The sequence below is a fragment of the Rhinopithecus bieti genome, unplaced genomic scaffold (assembly GCF_001698545.2).
Source record: "Rhinopithecus bieti isolate Rb0 unplaced genomic scaffold, ASM169854v2 scaffold_15821, whole genome shotgun sequence".
NCBI classification, from domain to species: domain Eukaryota; kingdom Metazoa; phylum Chordata; class Mammalia; order Primates; family Cercopithecidae; genus Rhinopithecus; species Rhinopithecus bieti.
The window spans coordinates 454,320-478,567 of NW_016808598.1; the positions used below are offsets into that span (position 1 = coordinate 454,320).

The window sequence follows — 24,248 nt, forward strand, 5'->3', positions numbered from 1 at the left end:
CCCCCCCCGCCCCGCTCAGGGTCTCCAGTCAGCCCTCTGGGTTTGTGCCCTTTGTGCTGCACTGACAGGTCAAAGCTGACTCAGGCCTTTGATGTCTGCTATAGGAGCAAAAGCGATTCCTGGTCCCGCAGCCATTCCTGCAGCCTTGTGTATGAAGGTCTGCTGCTCTGATGTGGATGGCGGCTCTAGGCAGGCTGTTTCCGCTGGCTGTGGTTGTTGCTGCAGGTTTTTCCACATAGCTTGGTCATGCTCTTGTATCTAGATTAAAATCCTGTGACAGTTGGGCCTCTTTATCTCTAAATTTATTCAGAGAGCCTTATGATAGGCAACAGGTTACCCTTTACCTGGGTAAAACATGGTTTATTCTACAGTTTGGTCCCATTGTAAGGCCAGGAGATAGGGTCTCATTAGTTTGCCTAGGCTGAACTCAAACTTCTGGGCTCAAGGGATCCTTTCGACTCAGCCTCCCAATTAGCTGGGACTGTAGGTGTCAGGCATACACCACCTTGCCTAGCTTGAAGATCTTTCTTCTAAATGAGTGGGCTTTAAAGTGAGCAGTGGGACCTGGGCAGGTTGGCTCATGGCTATAATCCAAGTGCTTTGAGAGACCAAGACAGGAAGATCACTTGAGCCCAGGAGTTTGAGGCTATAGTGAGCTGTGAGCACACAAGTGCACCCCATTCTGGGCAGCGAAGTGATACTTTGCCCCAAAACAAGATAAAATTATCCCACAGATTTAGTCCTGACTTGTGTATTACTAAGCAGTTGTGTCTGAGGCTCAGATTCCCCCTACATTTAGGATTTGTGTAGCTAAATCTCAGATCTCATTTTCAGGCAAATTTCTCTATTAAGGTTATAAAAGACCAAAATAACTGGAAATTCAACTCTGTACTTGAATACTTGGTAATGCCCAGCATTCCCTTGACTATCCCCTCCCCCCGCCTTTTTTTTTTGGAGACAGAGTCTCGCTCTGTTGCCCAGGCTGGAGTGCAGTGGCGCAATCTCAGCTCACTGCAAACTCTGCCTCTCGGGTTCACCCCATACTCTTGCTTTAGCCTCCTGAGTAGCTGGAACTACAGGTGCCCACCACTACGCCCGGCTAATTTTTTGTATTTTTAGTAGAGACAGGGTTTCACTGTGTTAACCAGGAGACTATCCCATTTTACAGTTTGCAGGTCATTGCCCCAGTGGACTCACCGGATTCTTCCCGCAGCCATGAAAGGTAGGTATAATTAACTCCAGTTTACGTTCAGGAGGCTAGAATGTTCGTCAGAATGCCTTTGCAGATGTTTTTTCACCCTGAGTGGCTACACTTGTACTATCATACCCTTCAAACTCTAGGATGTATACTCTTACATACCAAAACACAAAGAAACAACAGGAAGTAAGAGCAAAACTCAGGTCTAAGTGACATCTTGCCTTGCTTCGCAACTTCAGAGTTTGCATTGCTTTAAAAACATTGGTTATAAGTGAATGTGGGAACGGTGTGTTCACTATTTTTATGCCATGGCTGTGCTGTGCAGGAGCTGAGCTTTTCATGCATTCTAGACAGAATTGACCTTGGTTAATGCTTGACTCGGGAACTATGCAGAAACATCCAGGAAGTGGTGGTGGCTGATCCTGACTGTCCTCAGTTTTGTGAAGTAACAGCCCCTGTGCCTCCTCCTGTGCATGCACTGTTGGCGGTCTAGTCTTGAGAGAGAACCTGCTGCTGTCCCATGTGTCACAGCCTTCCTAGCAATTCTTAGGCCTGGGTGCTGTGTTTTCGTGATCTCCCCCGAAGCAGCACTTTGATGTTTTTTCAGAGTCGAAGTGTCACTGTGGATATTTGTTCTAAACAAAATTGCAAACTGATCAAATGTTACATCTTTTGATACCAAATCAAAAACAATTCGTGGTGGCTGATGAGGTTGTCTCCTAAAAATTTGCCTTTTGAACCTATACTGCCTTCATGAGATTATTATGAAAGTAGAAAATAGCCTGTGAAAATGGTACCTTTGCTAAAAGAAAAAAAAAATTTTTTTGAGACTAAGAGTCTTACTCTGTTGTCCAGGCTGGAGTGCAGTGGCACTATCTTGGCTCACTGCAACCTCTGCCTCCCAGGTTCAAGTGGTTCTCCTGCTTCAGCCTCCTGAGTAGCTGGAACTGCAGGTGCATGCCACCACACGTGGCTAATTTTCATATTTTTAGTAGAGACGGGATTTCACCATTTTGCCCAGGCTGTTCTCGAATTCCTGAGCTCAAGCAATCTGCCCACCTTGGCTTCCAAAAGGGCTGGGATTACAGGCCTGAGCCCCACTGCGCCTGGCCTGCTGCTATAAGAAAATATTAACCTTAGGATGGGAAATGTGATCTGAACAGGATTCCTGTGAAATGTGCCCAGCGTAGGTCTTAGTCTCCTCTCCAGTGTACGTTTATGAGGGGCAAGATTTCACCATTCTGTGAAGAACTCTGGGTGTTGAGGACTGCTCACGCCTAGGGAATAAATTTCAGAGCATGCGTAGATAGTGACATTTTCTACTTAAAATATTATAATGCATTATTTATTTTGGAAAATAAAACATTAAGGCTGAAAGTTTTGGGTTAGTAATCTTGATGTTTTAAAATGCCTTAGCATTCCTTCATTTGTTTTGCTTGCCCCACGTGATTTTGCTCTAATTTACACACCTCTATGCATGGTTAATCCACTGTGTCACTCTCGTGGCTTTATTAACTCTTCTCTTCCAGTTTTTCACTAAGAATGTCATGTCCATGCTTAGTAAGATGATAAATGGGACTAAGAGTAAATGCAGGCTGAAAAAGCATTTAACAGATCAAGGATCTGAAGCTTTTAAGAAAGCAAAACAATAAGCAAGAAACCCAAATAGAGTCTTGAAGCACACCCATTGAAACCCAAGTTTCAGAATTTGCTATAGCCTTGCTGCCAAATCACAGTAAAAGCTGAAAAGGCTTTTGTGGTTAGTTACGTGTGACACAAGAAATCGATGTGTCTGAGAGAAGTAGGATTTCTCTTTTTGAGGGGGGAAAAATACAACAGGGGAAATGTTTCATTAACAATAAATATGCAGCTTACCATATCTGTGAGGCACAGATTTGATTAGTAGTATTTTGAAGGCAGCATAAAGGAAGATCCTAAAATCTCTGTGCTGCGTAGCTCCCATTCGAGCTGCACATGTTAAAAACATTCTAGAATTCACACAGTTGAAACAAGGTGGCTGGTTTAGGAAATACTTCTCCCCATTCCTTGGTATTCCCCACAACCCTATTCCCTAACTTTCTGTTATGTATCTGGACTGGCTTTTAAAAGAGATTTAGTGAAATTTAATTTTCTAGGGAAACTCCACTTTGTCAGAAGTGTAGTATTCCTCAAGGACAGCCTTGCTGGTCGGCAAATCTCAGTTGAGTGTATTTGTGGTTAAAAGAAAAAAATTCTTTCTGAATAGAAATATATAAAGAATGATCATGTTTAACTTTTTATTTTTTAAAAATCTTTTATGCTGTGTAAATTGTGGGTTGACTTCATGTTTCTAAACTTCCTGTTTTAGAATGACTCTCTTGGGTAAATTATTAGCAGACACTCTCGTGTTGACATGTCCATTTTCCTTTCCATTAAGCTGTCTCCATTGCAGTTCTGTTGATATGGCTTTATATAGTTTTCCTGAGCTTTTTTTTTTTTTTTTGGTAACAAGATATCTATGCAAGCTGAAAAACTCTCGGCGTTTCAGTTTATATCACTTCCAGAAACTTTTAGATGCTATGTATAGGAGTGACTTTCTTCTAGGGTTAGGTAAGATACTTCCTTTTTTGGAAATAATTTTGCCATTTGGTCTCACTGCCTGATTTGTGCTTTTTCTTCTTCAGCAGGTAGTGGGAGACTGTATATTGTATTGCCTTTTACCAGACACCGAGAGGAGTCATGTTGAAAAATAGCATCCTCTTAGCAAAACACAGTCCCTTCTCTGAGAATAAATTGCCAAGTCCTTCCAGGTCATTGATGGGCTCTCAGGTGCTGCTTTTCTGTGTGTCGGGGAACAAGGGTGAAGAGCAGCGCTAGTCCAGCACTGCTCCCTCGTCCCGCATTTCTTCTTCTGTAGAGTCCTTTGTAAACTAGAGAGTCTTGCAGAGTTGTTGGGTTTTCCCAGGAGATACTGTATGCAAAGAATTATCATGAAGACATAAAATCAAGTCTTGGTGTAAACTGTTTTAATAAATTTAAAGGCATGTCTCTGTTTTTCTCCTCCTACATGGAGATTTTCATGTGGTTAGTAATAAAACTGTAGGCAATTGTATGTCTAGATTTCTATGTGATTTGTTCATGTTCATATATGCACACCTGTATACATGTGCATGCATATTCAAGAAAGACCTCCAGTATGCTTGAAAGGATTGAGGTGCCTAGTTTATGGTAGTATCTGAATGGAGTGAGAGGTAAAAGTTAAGTCAGTGTGAGGCAAGGGAACTTAGTCCTTTAAGAATTGGTCTGTCCCTGCTAAGCCAAGACTTGTTTTCTTCCCTGGCTGGGTCCTGAAATGGTCCACCTGACATTCAGCTAGGTTGGGGGAGAACCTCTTTAAACGTCAGATCTTATTCTGGAGGTGTGTACCCAGCCTTCTCACAAGCATATCCTGCTAAATATCTGTTCAAGGTTAGCCTAGGCCTGGAGTATGGAGAGCATGAAGCCAGAGCTAAAACAGATCAGTTCATGGATAAATGAGGAATTTAATAAAATTTGAAAATAAACCCCACATAACTAGTGCTGCTATTGATCATTCTTATAGCCAGCAAGAGTGGTAAGGGGCTTGGTCTGCCTGATGTGTGGAGATGCTTGTGGTGGGGGGCAAGATGGACGAGGGCTGGGGCTGCTTCTTGAGCATCTTTACATGGGCGGAGGAGCTCTGGCACAGTGGCAGTGTTTGTGACATTTTCCAAAGCGATTAAAATAATTCTGTAGAGTTAACTCTAGGCTAGTGTGACTTGATCTGAAACAGTCCCAGCCAGAAGGTAAGAATTCCTGTGTTATGCTGTTAGCATACCATTTGCTGAAGTTCAAATTTAAAATTTTAATTTAAAACCAAAAGTAGTACTGATCATTTTGGATTGTTTCAAAGTAATATTATTTTTACTTGTTACAAACATTGGCTTGCCTGCATCTAATTGCACTCATAATGGGCCGGGCGTGGTGGCTTACATCTGTAATCCTGGCACTTTGGGAGGCCGAGGTGGGTCGATCACCTGAGGTCAGAAGTTTGCGACCAACATGGCGAAACCCCATCTCTACTAAAAATGCAATAATTAGCCGGTCTTGGTGGTGAGTACCTGTAATCCCAGCTACTCGGGAGGCTGAGACAGGAGAATCACTTGAACCCGGGAGGAGCAGGTTGCAGTGAGCTGAGATTGTGTCATTGCACTCCAGCGAGTGCAGTGTGAATCCTTTAAGGGAACAATGTGCTGTGGTAATCATGATTTCATAGTAAATAGGTTTCTTTTTTTTCTTTTGCTTTTGCTTCCCTTTCTATCAGTGACTAGCCCTAATGTGTTCTAACTTTTGAAAATAAAGTACAAATTAGATGGATTTAAACGTAAGGGAAGTAAGATGGAAATTCATTACTTTTAAAAAACAATTTGTTGTGGATAAGATTTAGAAATCGAAACACAATAAACTATGTTTCCATGACACAGGTGTACTACCAAGTTTTTACAGTATACCTTTGAGGTAACTGGAATTTTCATGTCATTTGGAGTAGGGCTGGGCCAGTGATTCATTCATCTCCTTGTTCATTCATTATGCGAATACCTAGTAAATGCCCACTAGGCACCCTGGAGTCATTTGTGTAGAATGGCATCTCTATACAACTGTTGGACTAACTGTCGGAGACACCCTAATCATCCCAGCCACAAACAAATAGAACATTGTATGTGTGCTGAATCCCACAAAGGCCAGACATGATGCCATGAGACCAAGAAGGAAAATAAATAATGTGGAAAGGACCTGGGGTGGAAAGGTGGGGAACCTGGATGGTAGGAGTCAGGCCACATGGTGCCCCAGAAGCCATATTGAGTGTTTTGTCTTCACCAAAGGATCAGTGGGAGATTAGTGTAGAACATTAAACAGAAGTGGGGTGTGCGTCATATTTCCATTAAAAAATTCACCCTGGCCACAGTGTGAATAATAGATTAGGGAGGAAGCCAATCAGGAAGCAGTTGGAGTAGACAATGCAAAAGGCAAAGTGAACTTGGACCAGTGGTGGAGATAAGTTGACTGCAGAGAGAGTAGGAAGTAAAATTGGCCAGGCCTGTGTTGAGGGTGGGCTTGTGAGCAGGATGTCAAAGATAATGTCCAGGATTCTGGCTTGGATGGCAACTATGGCAGTGCCCATTACTGAGCTAGGAGATGCTGGAGGAAGATCAGGTAGAGACTGTGAGCATGAGTTTGATTTTTGCAGATACTGGGTTTGAGACACTTCTGAGTCAAGCAGGCATTTGGAAATGTGGACTGGTGCTGAGAAGGAATTCCTGGCAGATGACTTGGTTTAGGTGGTCCTGGAAAGTAGAAACACCCATGAAATCATTCTGGGGATGGAGCTCAAAGGGATGTCAGCGTTCAAGGGCCAGGTAGAGGATCATGAGCTGTAAAGGGGACCCAGGTGGTTCCAGCACAGCGAGGAAAGCATGGGAGTGTGATGGCCAGGCTTCCAGGGAGAGAGGAGGGTTTTAAGGAGAACAATATGCCAAAAGCCACTAAGAAGCCAAGCAGAGTGAGAAATGAAGACATCCACTGGGTCTTGCAAGAGGGAGGCCTTTGAGGACCTCACCTGAGAGCTGATGAAGTGATGGCTGGAAGCAGCTCTGGAGAAGGAGGAGGACTGTAGGGAGGGGAGGAACTGAAGAAGTGGAGAAGTGTGACTGTGCACAGGGGAGGCGGGATGGCAGCCAAGGAGGAGCAGGGGTGGAGTATGGATCTTGTTTTCCTGAACAGAGACTAGAGGGGGGCTAAAAGTCCATGGAAGGGACTTTGCTGAGAGGGAAGGATGGATCCATAAGACAGAAGGGGAGAGCTCCAGTAAGGACCCAGAGGCCTGAGGATGGGCCAAAGCACAGATGGAGGGATTAGCTTTGGATAAGAGGAAGGACAGATGGCCCCTTAAAGATGATGGTAATGCAAACTGCTCTGTTCTTTTTTTTTTTTTTTTTTTTTGGCATTTGTGATGAACTTTGTATATGCTGTCCTTGTTTGATCTTTATCAAACCCTATGAGAAGAAACTATTCTCCTAATTTGACGGGTGAGGACCCTAAACCCTGGAGAGGCCAGGAAACATGCCCAGAGTCCCTCAGGAGGAGGGCTAGTGCTGGGCTCCTTTACTCTTGTTCTGCTGCCTCTGAGAGGAGCCAGGATTGATCGTAGCCTTGTCCTCTGATCTGGAGGTCTGGGAGTAACTGTCTCATGACTTTTTTAGCCTAGTAAAATTGAACATGAACTTTACATTTTAAGGGATGATTGCATTTGTTTTAATGGTCACTTCTGTTTCTATTAGTATTAACTAATACAGGGAGAAGGAGGTCAAATGCTTCTCAAGTAAAGCAACAGTGTCTGTGTATCCATTTACTTGCTTGAGGTTTCTACTAAATTACAGAAGTTAAATTATACTTTGTTACACTCTTGGTATTACAAAATGATGGCCATGCCTTTATTATAAAATGACACCAGTTACTCTTTCCTGGAGGATGTGTCTTGTGTCACTAGCTCTGCACTAAGCACTTCCCCACTAGTAGCCCCATGTGGTTGTGTGTCATCACTGACTACCTGTTACAGGTGAGGAAGCTGGGCGGTGCAGAGACAGAAAGCCGGTGGCCCAGTCAGGAGCTCCTAAGTGGCACAGCCGTGTCTCCTGGGTTCCTTCTCTTGTCTTTCTTGACTCTCACTTGAAATAAAAGAGGACATCAGAACTGGCCTGAATGGGGCCCTGGTAGGGCAGGAACAGGACACCTCTGGTTTTGTTATGGTGTCCTGAGGATAAAGGAGTGAAAAAAAATTTTTTTGAGGAATTGAAGATTTCTCTATGAAAGCTGGCTGAAACTCCTGACAGCTTTCAAATTCATCTTTGGGGAAACTTCTGTTTCTCTTTCCTGTTCCGAGGCTTAAAGCTGCCCTGACATCTACACATTTGTCAACATTCTCTTGTCAAGACTGCGGGGAACAAGAACTCTTAACACATTGCTGTTGAGAGTGTGAAACGGTACAACCTTTATGGAAGGCAAATTGGCGTTATAAATTCATGTTACCTTTGACCCAGAAATCCTACTTCTAGGAATTTATCTTACCAATACACCTGCCCACATAAAAATTGCGGCATTGTTTTTGATAGTAATACGTTAGAAATAACCCACGTGTTGTTCAGTGGGAGACTGGTTAATACACTAAGATATATGCACAGAATGGAATGCTCTGCAGCTGAGAGAAACCACCAAGTATGCCCTGTGCCCCATGTGAATAGATCTCCAGTATATTAAGTGGAAAAGGCAAGGCAGGCTTCTTTTTTGTAAAGTTGAGGGTAAATAAGACTGCATGTTTGCATCTGCTTTTATTTGTGCAGATTGACACTAGAAGGGAAACCAAGTAACTAAACACGATGATTCACGGGGGTAGGTGGGGAAACATCTAGGTCAGGACAGGTATGGGAGTGACACACCTCAGTGTACATCTTTGTATCGTTTTTAAAAGTCTGTGCTTGCATTATGTATTAAAACTTAGTGCTGTCTCCTCAGGTCCAGGGGTCTCTGGAACTCTCCCTACGTTGGTCTCAGATGGCATTCTTGCAAACTTACAGGAAAACCAAACAAAAAGTGTGAGTGCATGCCTCTTGGATAGATGTCCTTTTTGTGTAACTTAGCACACCTTTTACACTGTCAGGGCACCTCTCAGATAAGTCATCCTGGCAGCCCCTGCTCCATGAGTGTTTTCCCCACAATCCTGAGTGTTTCTAAAATCATCCACACTAGTGGAGGCAAAATGAGATATTTTCTTAGTTTGCAGAAAGGAATATTTCCAGACAACAAGAACTTGTTCTCTTTTGATCTCCTTTTCCTTGTCATTGTTCAAGTCATAGAGTCTGCTGATTAAATTTCCCCTTGGGTTTCAAAAGAACTTACTTTTTTGGTTGTTGTGTTTTGCCTTTTAATTTGAGACTTGAGGCCCCAAGGTGCATGTGGTAAAGAATTCAAAGGGCTAAATGGGTGTGTGTTGTTAGTTATTTCTTTGAACCTCTTGGCACTTGAATGGTGTCAGTAATTTCACTAATTAAGGTTGGCGAAGAAACTCTGACACGTGGGTTTGGAGCTGTGTTGTTCTTACACCGTATCTCTTGAGTTGAACCTATGATTTCTTGATGGATGAACTCATAATTCACCAGGTGCGTGGATTGCTATGATTAATTTTTTCAAGCTATAAATTATTTAACTCTCTAGTGCCAAATGTTCAGGAGAGAATGTAAGTGCAGTGTAATGTAAAATCAAGCTGGCAACTCCAGCAATTTACTCTTCAAACTATAGCTCTATCAGTTCCATTCATTTATACACTTATACTACTCAATTTGTCGTCATTGTGGTTTTTTTTTGTTTGTTTTTTGTTTTTGTTTTTGTTTTGTTTTTTTTTTTTTGAGATGGAGTTTTACTCTTGTCACTCAGGCTGGAGTGCAATGCACGGTCTCGGCTCACAGCAACCTCCACCTCCTGGATTCAAATGATTCTCCTGCCTCAGCTTCCTGAGTAGCTGGAATTACAGGTGCCCACCACCACACTCCGCTAATTTTTTGTATTTTTAGTAGAGACAGGGTTTCACTATGTTCGCCAGGCTGGTCTCGAATTCCTGACCTCGTGATCTGCCCACCTCGGCCTCACATACCATGAGAACTGTGTTGGGTAGTCCTGAAGAGATTCGTGGATTAGAAGGAGATTTGGAGATTTTTTTAAAAACTAACCCAAACAAAACAAAACGAAAGCCTCTGGACAGTGAGTTAAATCGTGGGTTGATACTCTCTGGTCGGGACTTTTTGGGGAGTCTGGAAAGTTCTGCTTTATTTCTCAAGAGCTACAGAGAGATGATACTATGACCAAATTTGGGTTGAATGTATTATAATGTACTGAGTATCACTAATTTGTCGGAAAATGATTGTTAAAAATACTTACTGACTCTTAAAAATATCACCTATAGCATTAGTTTAAGTAGCCAGCTGGTTTACTTATATTTCATGTGTGTGTTGGGGGAGGTGTGTGGATTAGTTAGGCCAAAGATTTCTGTAATATATTTGGAAGAGAGAAATAAAGGTAAAGAGATAAATTAACTTCTGAATAATTCCAAAACTAAAAATGCTTCCCTTAATTTGCTTATTTCTATCAGGGAAACGTTCCTCATATGACAAATATAATGCTTTCATATTTACTTCTGCATGCACAACTTTACTTAAGTATTAATTGATTAATTTTTTAGAGACAGGATCTCGCTGTGTCATCCATGCTGGAGTGCAGTGGTGTAGTCATAGCTCACTGGGGCCTCAAACACCTGGGCTCAAGAGATCCTCCTTTTTCAGCCTCCTGAGTAGCTGGAACTGCAGGCATAAGCCACCATGCCCAGCTAATTTATTATTATTTTTATTATTTGCAGAGATTGGGTCTTGCTCTGTTTCCCAGGCTGGTCTGAAACTCCTGGCCTCAAGTGGTCCTCCTTCCCCAGCCTCTCAAAGTGCTGGGATTACAGGTGTGAGCCACCACATGCAGTCCATGTGCACTTTCACACCTTTTAATTTCTTTACTCATTAGGTGCATTCTTTAGCAATTATGTGTAAAGTGGAAATGTGTGTGCAAATCGTCATTTTCTATTGACTTGCACCGTAGAATTGGAAAATTGGAAAACTGAAGGAAACTGGAAAATTGGAAAACTGTAGGATCTAAAACAAATATCTTCTGTGAGTTATTCACTTATAGAATTCACTGGCCTTTGTCAGCTTTCAGAGTGTGTGAACACTTTTTGCCATGTAAGCAGTTAGTTCATTGGCAATTGATATGTATAAGTGGGTATCTTCACTGCAAACATTTAGTTAATTGCATTTATTCTTGAGCCATTCTTGCTCTACCCTTAGAACTTGATTTTCAGTAGCTACAGTGGTTAATCCAGAAGTTGTTAGAATTAAGAGCCAGGGGGAGGTGCTATGTAAGCTACATTTAGACTCCTCTGGACACTCACATATTGCACGTGGAATATCTTAAAGGGGTTGTGTGCTGTGGTCAGGGTGGGAATGTATCTCTTTTCTTTCCGTGAGACCTCCACTGTACGTTATTTAAGTGCCTGCCAATTGCCCATTATTCAAGTTTTGTTGTTCTTGGAAGACACTCTTGCCTATTTCTTTCCTTGTTAGTTTAAAAATTTCATTTAGGTAGGCTTAGTATTGTTGGAGTAGAATGTAATAAATCCTTTTTTTAAAAACAGAATAAAACCTTTTATTACACAAATACCCTTTAATTTGCCTATTTTTAAAATTCATGTTTCTGTGCTTACCTTGTTATTAGGTAGCCAAGGGGATATGCTGTTCTTTTTAGTGCCAAGGTAAAAGGTAAAGCTGTATCTTAAATATTTGTATTTCTCTTTGGTCTTGGTGACCCAAAGTGATTTGGGTCATTCTGACATTTAATCAAGTTTAAACAACATGGCTCTTAGAAGTATGTTTACCAGGTAATCTGAGGGCTGGTTACCTGGTAACGCAATTGAGAAATTTCATCAAGACTAATTGATTAATTTATTAAGTACTTCTTGTCCAGTTTGCCTTTAACTTTCATTTTTCTAAGTTTCTGTTAGCTATCGTGGCCTCACTTGTTATTTAATAATGAATGGCTACAAATTGTTTGTGTGTTTTTGTAATTAGAATGTAATAGCAATCGTCTACCAGATGAGCTGACATTGTAATGACATGAAGTCAGTAACAATTATGCCTTACAGGAAAATTAATTATGTAATCCTATCATCCCATATTTTGCCTAAGAGATTCGATTTGGCCGCTACTAGGATGCTTAGGCAGGTGACAGCATGGTGTAACACTTCTCATTTTTCTGGTTAGACTACTTAACCATAATGTTCATGGTGTCTCCTGAAAAAATCATTTTATCATTTTAGACTTTTAAAATATTTTTAGGCTTTTTTTTTTTTTGGCTTAAAAAAAAGACTCTGTTCTACTTGGGTATTTTGTTCTCCTTATTTCTTAGTGAATAAAGGTATTTGCTCGATTTCTGTCCCAGAAGAACCATCCTTTCTTCTTCCTTTTCCTTACATCTAAGGGACATGAAGCTGTGAGAGGGAATTGCATATAGCAATAGCATTTTGATTCCAGTGAAAGTTCTTACCTTTCTCTTTTGTCATTCTCAACCTCTTACCTGAAGAGTCCATTCCTTCAGTATATAGAGCATCTGGAAGTCTAAGGTACAGGTAGGACTGAAAGAGCTGAGAAAGGCCTCACATCAGGTGACACTGGGGCACCTGGCTGTGCTCTCTTGTAGGGGGGCTTTGCGCTCCTCCCTCTTTCCCTGTGCCCTGAGACTTTGTGGGTCACAGGCAAGGGGGCTGGCCTCCCTGACCAGGTGCCCTTTTTCTAGGAGGGACCCTGGATTTATCTAGTCCAGCTTCTCATCATCCAGGTGCAAAACTGATGCTCTGAGATGTTTAGGGATTTTGTCCAAGGGCAGAGTGGGAGCCACAGTCCAAATCTTCTGAGTCTAGTATGGTATTCCGTCATACCTTGGTTTCATTTTGTTCTGTTCATAAAAATTGCCCAAAACTGCTGGGCAAAGTGGCTCATGCCTATAATCCCAGCTCCTCAGGAGGCTGTGGAGGGAGGATTGCTTGAGGCCAGGAGTTCAAGCCTAGCCTGGGCAACATTGGGAGACCCTGTCTCTTAAAGAAAAAAAAATGCCTAAAACTATTCAGGGATAAGAATTTGTCTCTAAGCTTAAGAATTTGGAAAAACCCAGAAAAGTAGTCACATACAACTCCAGCATTTTGAGAACAGTTAAGTATATTTTCTTAACTAGTTTTTTGTTTGTTTGTTTGTTTTTGAGACGGGGTCTTACTGTCACCCAGGTTGGAGTGCAATGGCATGATCCCTACTCACTGCAGCCTCTACTTACCCAGGATCAGGTGATCCTCTTCACTTCAGCCTCCCAAGTAGCTGGGACTACAGGTGTGCACCACCATGGCCAGCCAATTTTTGTGTTTTTTTTTTGTAGAGATGGAGTTTCATCATGTTGCCCAGGCTGATCTCAAACTCCTGGCCTCAAGTGATCCACCCGCCTCTGCCTCCCAAAGTGCTGGGATTACAGGCATAAGCCATCATGCCCGGCCTTCTTCTAGATGTTTAAAACAAACACATTTTAGTGTAAGTTGAGCCTCTGATAATTATATGTTTATTTCCTAGCATATAAAAGCCTTTCAGCGACATATACTCCTTATTAACTCAATTTTTTCTTTTAAGAACTGTGTTCTTGCTCTGTCACCGAAGCTGGGGTGCAGTGGCACCATCATGACTCACTGAAGCCGTGAGCTCCTGGCTTAAGTGCTCCTCCCAGCTTAACCTTCTGATTAACTAGGATTACAGGTGTGCATCACCACGCCCAGCTAATTTCTAAAAAAAAGTTTTTTGTAGAAGTGATGCCTCGCCATGTTAGCCAGGTGTCTTGAATGCCTGGCTTCAGGTGATCCTCCCCCCTCAACTCTCAAAAGGCTGTAACCCTGATTTTAATGGTGGTGTAAAGTTACGTGGGATGAAGGAACCATCATGTTCTTAAAGTTTCCTCAATGTTGGGCATTTGCATTGGTCCCAATTTTTCATAATTTTCCATAATTATAAGTAAAGAAGGCTGCAGCAAACTCTGTTGTACCTTATCTTTGTCCTTTATTTCAAATTATCTCCCTACAATACATCCCTTGAAATAGGATTTATGTGGAAAGGTATCAGTTTAAAGCTCTTGATCCATATGGCCAGGTTGCTTTCCAAACAACTTACCTGGTTTAGACTCGGACCCATGCTTCTAAATCCTATGTGTGAAATGTTCACATTGTCTTTGGGAGAAATTCCTCATGAATAAGAAAAATAAGGGAAGAGCAAATAACATAATTGTTTGGATATATGCTGTGGTTTGTGTGGACGTCTCCCACCCTTTCCCTTCCCCAGCCCAAGTCAGTCTTCTGTATAAACAACTTACATAATACAGAATCTTCACTGTTTGTATTAGACATGTATTTTGTGAGTCTATGTCAGTATTTGTTTACATGGGAATTAGGGCATAAGGCTGTCTTCCTAGGGTTCCTCTATGCAGACTTCTAGACAATATTGGTTCTTTGGGTGCTGAGTTGAGGTGGCCCCAAACCTTTTAGACAGTTGCTCAGATACTGGCAGTTGCTCATTTACCCTTCCGGACCTTCCTGACTCTGTGTTAGCCAGTGACAAGCACATGCTTTCCACAAAACATTTGTATGTGAACTGTTGATATGTATGACTATTTTCTGAGCCCACACCAGGTCATTTTTCTATAAAATCAGAACTGTGAGAACTCAGGGCATGTGGCCATCCTGGATAATGGGTCCTGCTGTCTGTGGAGTTGTTTTCATCAAAATTCACTTTTAAAGAATAGAGTGTTTATTAATGAAAATATGTGAGCCTTGGCACAGTGGCTCACGCCTGTAATCCCAGTACTTGGGGAGGCCAAGGAGGGTGGATCACGAGGTCAGGAGATCGAGACCATCCTAACACGGTGAAACCCCGTCTCTACTAAAAATGCGAAAAAAAATTAGCCGGGCGTGGTGGTGGGCACCTGTAGTCCCAGCTACTCTGGAGGCTGAGGCAGGAGAATGGCATGAACCCGGGAGGTGGGGCTTGCAGTGAGCCGAGATTGCGCCACTGCACTCCAGACTGAGTGACAGAGTGAGACTCTGTCTAAAAAAAAAGAAAAGAAAATATTTGAGCCTTATCCCCCAAATGTACCTGATGTGGATAATATAGCTCAAACTAATGATGTGTATAATAGTAAATTGACTGTTATTATAAGCAATACATAATTCAATTTTAGTTAAAATGCATTATTTCAATCAATGTCAAGTATTGCAGAAGGAAAACCTAAAATAGTAGCCAAAGTTACTCAGATGAGATAAAGAATATGTTTAGGGCTGGAAAATCATACTATTTTTTGGCAGGGGGGGATGGAGTCTCAAAAAAAAAAACAAAAGAGACAGGGTCTCATCTCACTTTGTCGCTCAGGCTGGAGTGCAGTGGCACGATCTCTGCTCACTGCAGCCTCGACCTCCTTGGCTCGAGCAGTCCTCCTGCCTCAGCCCCCCAAGTAGCTGGGACAAGTGTGCACCACCATACCTAGCTAATTTATTTTTTTAATTTATTTTTTATTTTTTGTAGAGACGGGGTCTTTCTATTGCCCAACCTTATCTTGAACTCCCGGCCTCAAGCAATCCACCTGCCTTGGCTTCTTAAAGTGCTAGGATTACAGATGTGAGCCACCATGCCCAACCTATAATCATATAAATTTTTATATAAATTCCTGCTTTTAAAGGAGATGTGGGTTTTTTTCCTCCTGAGAGTATATTTATAAAGTTAATTGGATTTTACACAAAAGAAGCTTTTGACTTATTTCATTTAGCTTTTAACTTTATCATCCAGGAGGAGATTGTGAAGAATTCTGTTAGCCAAACCATGGCGAATTAATGTTTCTTACAGATGGTTTTATTACTTTTTATGATATTATTTGGATCATGAAACAAGTATCTTGGAAAATGTGAGATACAAAGATGTGAGTTGGGAGGTCTCTCTTGTATGTGAGTCCTTCTGTAATAGAGAAAGGATACTTTCAGTTTAAGCTGAGATGCTTTTCCTTTTCACTCTTGAAAAGTCTTTGTTGCAAGAAGTTTCCGTGCCCTCCCTCCTCTGGGACAGATCTGCCTCTTGATATTGCAGGGCTCCAGCCTTCCTTCCAGCCAACTCATTTCTCAGTGAAGCCTTGTTTTCCTTTTTCAGAAAATTTAAATGTATATTTAATGCACAGTTTAACTCTCTTTCCTGTTGATAATTTTTTCTTCTTCATATTTTGTTATTAATAATAGCTTACAGAATGGGATCAGTATCAGGATTTGGGAGGTAACCAGGTATCTAAATTTTCCCTTTCGTTTTTCTTTTCTGCTTTTAATGACCCTTAATTAATCCAGGCAGCTTGGCTGCAGTAGCCGTGGCTCTCCCTGATGTTTTCTTTCTGCATTTCTGTTTTGGAGGAGAATCTGAGGATTTGGAAGTAGAGGGCTCTGCTAGTGCTTCCTTTGTCCTTTTCTGATTGTCCAAAAGAGTCTTAAGAGATCTCCAGGAAATCCCCGGCTCCTGCCAGGAATCTGCCTGTGAGTATTTGAGTGAGTTACTGCTTTTTAAGTGCCAGTTGAGAAGGTAAAGGATGGTGGTGTGGTTGTGATAAACTCCCAACATGAAAACTGAGGACCCACGAGCATTTTCAGCTCACCTTTGACTCACACTGGCAGCTACAGTAACACCGAAAAGGAGTCCCCACTGAACCTTTGCTGCGTTCCGAAGCAGCACAGCCATGGTTAGGTACTGCCAGGCAGCTCTTGGAAACCACAGGGAGGGAAGTTTTGTTCCTTTTCTGTCTTTGTTTTTGAGAGGAATGAGCTTAGAATAAAAGAACGCTAGTAATGACTGATTTGCAGGTTAGGTATAAACATTTAATCCTCGTAACAGGCTAATGAGAGGTGGGAGAAAATTATCCCCATTTACTGAAGAACTTGCTACTAAATGAAGTCAGGATTCACACTTAGGTTGGTCTGAGGATAGCTGCTGCAGTGCTCTCCCTTCCTACCTTCCCAAGAAATAATACACAGAGAATTTCTTTTCTAAATGTTGTGTGCCTAGAAGGTACTTTGTGTCATCAAAACGGATAAATATGTATATATCTGGTCTCTTTAAAATTCTATTTAATAAAAAATAAAAAGTGATGCAAGTGTAAAATAAAAGGTATATGGAAAATTTTATGTCCACGTTAATCTTTCTTTAGGATTATTTTATAATCCTAAATTCTTTAGGATATTAAATATAATTCTTTAGGATATTAAAATATATGCATATATGCAGTATACTTTTAGGTGTTTATAAAAATGAGATCATGCTATTAGTATAATGAATAGCCTCTATATAGTATTTTGTAACATTTTTACTTTTTCTCGGTGTACGGATGTCAATTTAGGTCAGTTGCTGTGGAGTTTGAAATAAGTTAAAATTTCAGCAGTTCACAATATGGATGATTCATAGTTTAGTCGAGCCGTCATATGTTGATGGACAGTCATGTTGTGTCTTGTTTTTTCTGTTTCACTAATGAAACAGAATTACAGTAAATTAAGTTGTGTATGTGTATACATCTATCTTTGCTGGTACTATAGAAAAGTGCATTGGTGGCTGGGCATGGTGGTTCATGCCTATAATCACAGCAATTTGGGAGGCTGAAGTGAGCGGATCACCTGAGGTCAGGAGTTTGAGACCAGCCTGACCAACATGGCAAAACCCCATCTCTACTAAAATTACAAAAATTAGCTGGGCGTGGTGGTGGGTGCTTGTAATCCCAGCTACTCGGGAGGCTGAGGCAGGAAAATTGCTTGAACCCGGGAGGCAGAGGTTGCAGTGAGCCTAGATCGTGCCACTGCCCTGCGCCTGAATGACAGAGCAAAACTTCATCTCAAAAAAAAAAAAAAAAAATTACTGCCTTGTTCCTGATTTAAATAAAAATGTGTTTTAACAAGGAATATGTTAAGTTTTGTTAAATATAGTTTATCATATTTAAGATGTGTATACTCATTCATGTTTTAATTTTTATTGGAAGAGGCTGATGAATTTTATGAAATGCCTTTTTGGCATGATATAATTGTGAGCTTTTGCTTTTACTTGGTGGCGCAATAAATTACGTTGATTAGATTTCCCAATATTGAATCATCTTTGCATTCCTGGAATAAACCCTAATTTGTTATGGTGTGGTACTCTTTGGATATGTTGCTAATTGATTAGCTAATTTTTTTTTTTTTAATTGTGACTGTAGTCTACAAACCCCTACAGATAGGGGTCTGTAGTTTTCTTCCTTGTTTGCATTCTATCAGTTATTGATATTAGGATTATGTTTTTAAAATAATTTAAGAAGAATTTCACCCTTTCCCAGAGTCTAGAAGCATTTACATAATATAGAAAATACCTGTTTTTTTAAAAAAAAATTAAAGTAAAACTAACTGGAAAACTTCACAGGCATCCCCTATGGTCCCATCCCAAAACATTTTAAAACAAATTTTTTAGTTTTTCAGTATGTTACAATTATTCTGTTTAGCTTTTTAACCTTTTCTCTGGATTTTGATGTTTCTACTTGCTGGGAAAGAATTTGTCTATAATTTGAGTTTATTGCACAGAGTTATTTGTAATATTGTTATAATTTCTCTGGTAATCATAATAAACCCTTTCTCATTACTAAGACATATTTTTGCTCTTTTTTTGTTTTTTTCCCCTTAAGTTTGTTAGAAGTTTATATATTTTATTGTCTTCAAAAAATTAGGTGTATTAATTTTATATTTATCCTGCTTTTAATTTCATCTCAGTATTTAATTTTTATTCACTTTTTTATTCAAGTTTATTAAGTCGAATGCCTGTCTCATTTGTTTTTTAGTCTTCTTAAAATAATGGCATTTAAGGCTATAAATTTTCTTTGAACATTGCTTTTGTTATGTATTTTGTTTTAGAGAATTGATCTCCTTTTGTTGTTTTCTAGATGGTTTGTAATTAAAATGTTTATTTGACCTTTGATTCTGACATTACTTAGAAGTATGTCTGTCCCTGAATTTTTCTTTTGCTTACCTTTTGGTATTGTTTATATGATTTATGAATGCAGCTCTGAGGTATCTGAGGGGATGTATTAACATTTACTTATGTCCAAGTACATGATTAAATTTTAATTGCTTTGTGGACATTAAAAAATTATGCCCTTTGTAAAATGCAAAGGTTTTATTTTCTGTATTTAGTAAATCAAACTAATATATAATGATTGCATTATAGTTCGATCTTCCAAATTCATGTGTGTTTTCAGTTGTCAGATTGACAGTTAATGATGTACCTTTTATCTTTTTTTTTTTTTGAGACAGAGTTTCACTGTTGCCCAGTCTGGAGTGCAGTGGCGCGATCTCGGCTCACTGCAGCCTCCGTCTCCTGGGTTCAAGTGATTCTACTGCCTCAGCCTCCTGAGTAGCTGGGATTACAGGCGCATGTCACTATGCCTGGCTGATTTTTATATTTTTAGTAGAGATGGGGTCTCACTATATTGGCCAGGTTGGTCTCAAACTCCTGACCTCAGATGATCTGCCTGCCTCAGCCTCCCCAAGTGCTGGGGTTACAGGCGTGAGCTACTTTATAATTTTTAAACTTTCATATTTCTAAGAGAAATGCTTAGTGTATTTATCTGCCATTTTGCTTGATGCATCAATATGTGTAATTTTTTTTATTTTTCAGGGATTACATATTAATCACGTAATATACCTCTCTGTCCAGTTTAATGCTTAATGGCCTTGAGTTCTTCTTTGTTTGATTTTGCTGTTGCCAGCTTTGCTTTCTTTTTACTTGACTTTGCTTGGTATACTTTTGTTCAACTGTTTGTTTTTAACTAGAGCTGGACTGTTAAAACCCAGTGAGACAGTTTTGTTCTTTAATAGGGACATTCTGCGTTGTCTTTCTTTACTGTGATAATGTATAAATTTTGCTTTACTGCTTTCATCTTATTCAATGGTTGCCATTTATTTTACTTTCTGTTTTTCTCAATTCCCATGTTAATTGAACAAGTCCTTTGCTAATTTGAAAAGTGTGTTATTTTCAAACGTACCGATGCCTAACAATTTGAAAATAGATCTTTATTTTTTTTCCTGAAATAGTTACCAGCATTAAATCACTAATTCTTCCACCAAGGTTTGCATTTCCGCAATTTCTGCCATTCCCATGACTTTCTCTGTCTTCTGGATGTGTTCTCTGTCTTTTCATTTATGGATTCTAGTAGATTCATATTCCTTGCTCTTGGGTGCTCCCATTTCTTCTTCTTAATCCTCCAGAATCTGATACTCCAGAGCAATAGATCTTTTCTGTTCAATTTAAAATGTTAACGTGGTTTTTTTTTTTTTTTAATTCCTGAAAGTTTTTATACTCCAATTGTGTCTCCACGTATGCTCTTACCTCCTTTTCCCATCCAGTTCTCCTTTCTTGGTTCGATTAGTTCTGTTTCAGCTGGTGCCACCTGTTGCAGCTGAGCTTGGTCACCCTCCCTCAGGCTCCTGCATCGTCCTCAGTGGGTCATGATTTTTCTTTGCCTGCTGATGGCTGCCCTCAGCCATCACACAAGTCATGGGTTAGTGTCACTAAAGGAATGGCAGACCAGCAGATGGTAGATGATAAGCCAGGAAGTAGATACTGTGCCGCTAAGTTGCTCTGTTCCCAGTCTCTTCTGACTACATAAGGCTTGAGAACAGTTCCACCTTCCATGGAAGCCCCCCTTCCCTCTAGTTTCAGCTGGGACAGCAGGATGAGCTGGGTGCAGGGCCTTCCTCCCTTTGGATATACTCCCAGGTACGCTGACCATGGAGAACTGTACCTGCTCTCCGTCTTGGAGATTTGGGAGATCCTGAGGGCCTCAGAAGGCTCTCACTCTCATCCCATGCACTACCTGTAAGCTCATTAGATTACTGTTCTTGTTACTTTAGAGAGTGGACTGTGAGGGAGGCAGGATCAAGTATGTTTCTTCAGGCCACTGTCTTCCCCATAAAGAATGTATTTGTGTACATTTTTCTTTGCTGTATTGTGAGATGGAGGTAGAAAAAAGATGTGCATGTCTGCATTTGGAAACAGTTCTGAGAGTGGTGCTGCATCAGTGGAGCTGGATTGCCCTCAACTATGAGAAAGTAGGATACTTATATAAAGGAAGCATAATACAGTATGTTTCTCTTATAGAAAGGACTGTGTTTCTTAGAGTCCTCATCCTCTGTCTCCATCACTCAGTATGATAGAAATCATACATTCTATCAATGTTAATGACATCAGTTGTATGCCTGTAAGTATGTACACATGCACAGGGGGAGGGGGCACTTCTTCACTCCACAGCTGGAAACTTGGGACAAAATGCCTAACCAGCTCAGCCCAAATTTGAGGGTATTGCCATCTGTATCTCAGTGCAGGTGTTTCTGTCTCATGTTCACAGTCTGTTTATCCAAAGTGCCCCAGAAAAGACAGTAGTATTAGGTTAAACCTATGTATGTCTGTTCTTAATTTTAATAACAGTCCTGTCTTTGGAATTATTTAGTGTGTTCTCTCATTTCTCAGGAAGTCAGGATGTAAGTGCCGAAGCACTTCTCTGACTTGGTCCGGCATGGGAAGTACCTTCCCCTGCATTATAGAAGAAGGACCCCCCCAGGGGGGCTTTTTGATGAACACGTGTATTATTGCAGTGAGATACTCTAGAAATAGCTTCATGTCCTTTCAAATTGCCAACACAAGTAAGGACCTGGAAATTGTTGCTATGCATGTATGTCAGATTTCTTTCTTTTTTTTTTTTTTTTTTTTTTTTTGAGGCGGAGTCTCGCTCTGTCGCCCAGGCTGGAGTGCAGTGGCCGGATCTCAGCTCACTGCAAGCTCCGCCTCCCGGGTTTACGCCATTCTCCTGCCTCAGCCTCCCGAGTAGCTGGGACTACAGGCGCCTGCCACCTCGCCCAGCTAGTTTTTTTTTTTTTTTTTTTTGTATTTTAGTAGAGACGGGGTTTCACCATGTTAGCCAGGATGGTCTCGATCTCCTGACCTCGTGATCCGCCCGTCTCGGCCTCCCAAAGTGCTGGGATTACAGGCTTGAGCCACCGCGCCCGGCCCAGTCAGAAGATTTCTTAACCACTTCTGTACTGAATAAAAGAAGATTTATTTTCAAGTTTTGTAAGGATCTGGGGTAGTTTTTCAGGTAGAGTTGAATATTTTCAAGGCATTTTTAGTTCATGGAGTATTTTGTTTAAGATATCTATGTGTATCAGGTCTGAAAGGTAAAGTACCTGAACCTGCTAATTAAAGAGGTTCTTGTGCTGACCATCTGAGGTTCAGCCACAATGTGTCTTGCAGAATTACTTTATTTTGCTAGTTTTTAATTCCTCACACATTTCACCTGGCTGTCCCATGGTACTGTGAGACTTCTAATTCAAGATGACCATTATTTGCAGTCAGAGCCACTGCCTTTGCTGCCACATTTTGCTTGGTTATTGTGTGAGAACACCATCATTTTTCTCTTTTTAAATGAATCGTTTTCCTCTTTTTAAATTGAGCATCCAGCTGGATGTGGTGGCTCACGCCTATAATCCCAGCACTTTGGGAGGCCAAGGTAAGTGGATCAACTGAAGTCAGGAGTTCGAGACCAGCCTGGCCAACATGGTGGAACTGCGTCTCTACTAAAAAAAAAAAAATTACAAAAACTAGCTGGGCGTGCTGGTGCACGCCTGTAATCCTAGCTACTTGGGAGGCTGAGGGCAGGAGAATGGCTTGAACCTGGGAGGTAGAGGTCATAGTGAGTCAGGATTGTGCCATTGCACTCCAGCCTGGGCAACAGAGTGAAACTCCGCCTCCAAAAAAAAAAAAAAACCCGTTTACATAGTGATAAATAAAGTAATTACTATAGCGGTGGCATTCTGCCTAAGTCATCTTGAAAACTGAATGCAAAATCTTTTTAATAGCTCCATAATGGTCTCTTGAAGTGTTACAGATTTTTATAATGACAGCTGTAATACAAGTGCCATTATTTACTGTGAGACTTGAACATTTTGACCATTTACATGGGTACTTGTGTGTCTCCAACTGAGCTGAGTGCATGTCACTGTGGCATTGCAGGCGTGTGTGCATGTTGGCTCTTGCAACAGGGCCTCTGCCAGGGGTTGTCTCGGGCAGGAGAAGGAGACCAGACTGGCACCACTTGTAGTGATTGGAGTGTGTCTAGTCCAGCTCTTCAGTTCCATGTAGGAGGTTTGAGGATGGAGATTGTGTTTTGGGAACTCCAAGTCACTGTCCAGTCTGGAGAGTATATTATGTAAGAAGGCTTATTTCTTATGTTTCCTGATTACCCATCCTTCGATACAGACCAAATAACACCACAGTGATAAAAATGGGAAGGGAGCTGTCGCTCAGCTCTTGTTGGCCATGTTGTTTGCTTTTCGATGTCTAATTTATGAAAGCATTTCAAAGTGACATATATACTGAACAGCTTCCTCTTGCCAAATGTAAAATAAACTGGAGATGAGTTTAGCACAGAGCTTTGTAGATCGTTATCCTCTTGGTAGAGTCGGGGCCTAAACACCACCTGGCCTCTGTGCCAGTGGACAGGTGACCTGCCTGCCCTACTGCTGGTCTCTGCAGCTCTGTGTCTTAGGCAACCCTGGCTCCGAGTTCCAGAATGTTCTCCAGTGAGAGAGTCTACAGGGGCACTGTGGAGCACTTCGGTGTCTGCAGTCTGTTATTGGCTGGTGTTGTCTCTGATGGCTTGGGGTGTCACAGAGACATGACAGTGCTGTCAGTGCATACCTCTCAAGCTTTTGCTGGGTCCTGTGTGAGTTGCAGGGGCAGAGAAGGAGGGAGAAAACAATGCCTAGCCACACTGGGAAAGGGGAAAGTGCTACAGAGTCCTGGAAGGAAGCAAGAGTGGACATGGACAGGGAAGCATTCAAACCAGGCAGGAAAAGTGACTTAATGGGCCAGTCACAGAGGACAGGGCCAGGGATCAAACTTTCGTGATTTGCCTCCATAGTTTGTCTGAGACTGGCTACCTGGTTGAGTCTGCCAGAGCCCTGTGTGCAGGTACTACTCCTCACTGTTGCCTCCCAGGCAGGAAAGGCCATGTGAATATGTGCATCTTTGCAGGAACTTGCCCCTTTCTGCTGAGGTTGAGGCAGACTCTCCAACCACATTTCCATCCTTAGTGGTCTTACCTGTGAGCTTGAACTGTTGTCCCTGCCAGAACAGTCTTTGCCTCTGTAAGTATCTCTGCATCTCTCCATCCTTTCAGGTCCCATTCAGTCCCTAGCTCCTCCATGATGGAATATTGGTTGATGCACTTATTCCACAAACATTTGTTGGCCACCTTTCAAGTGCCAGGCAACCCTTCTAGGTATGGA

General features: G+C 41.3%; 1 protein-coding gene across 3 annotated transcripts in view; it reads left to right on the forward strand.

Annotated features, from left to right (window-relative positions):
* IGF1R (insulin like growth factor 1 receptor) overlaps nt 1–24,248 on the forward strand; it is a 278,119-nt gene that overhangs the window by 48,925 nt on the left and 204,946 nt on the right. The window contains exon 1 of one of the 3 annotated variants that reach the window (XM_017886886.1): nt 1,096–1,222. The exons of the other annotated variants lie outside the window; for them this stretch is intronic. Coding sequence (XP_017742375.1) covers nt 1,216–1,222 — 7 coding nt within the window. The 5' untranslated portion in view covers nt 1,096–1,215. Of the gene's footprint in view, nt 1–1,095; nt 1,223–24,248 lie in introns of those variants that run through there. 3 annotated transcript variants of the gene reach the window in all.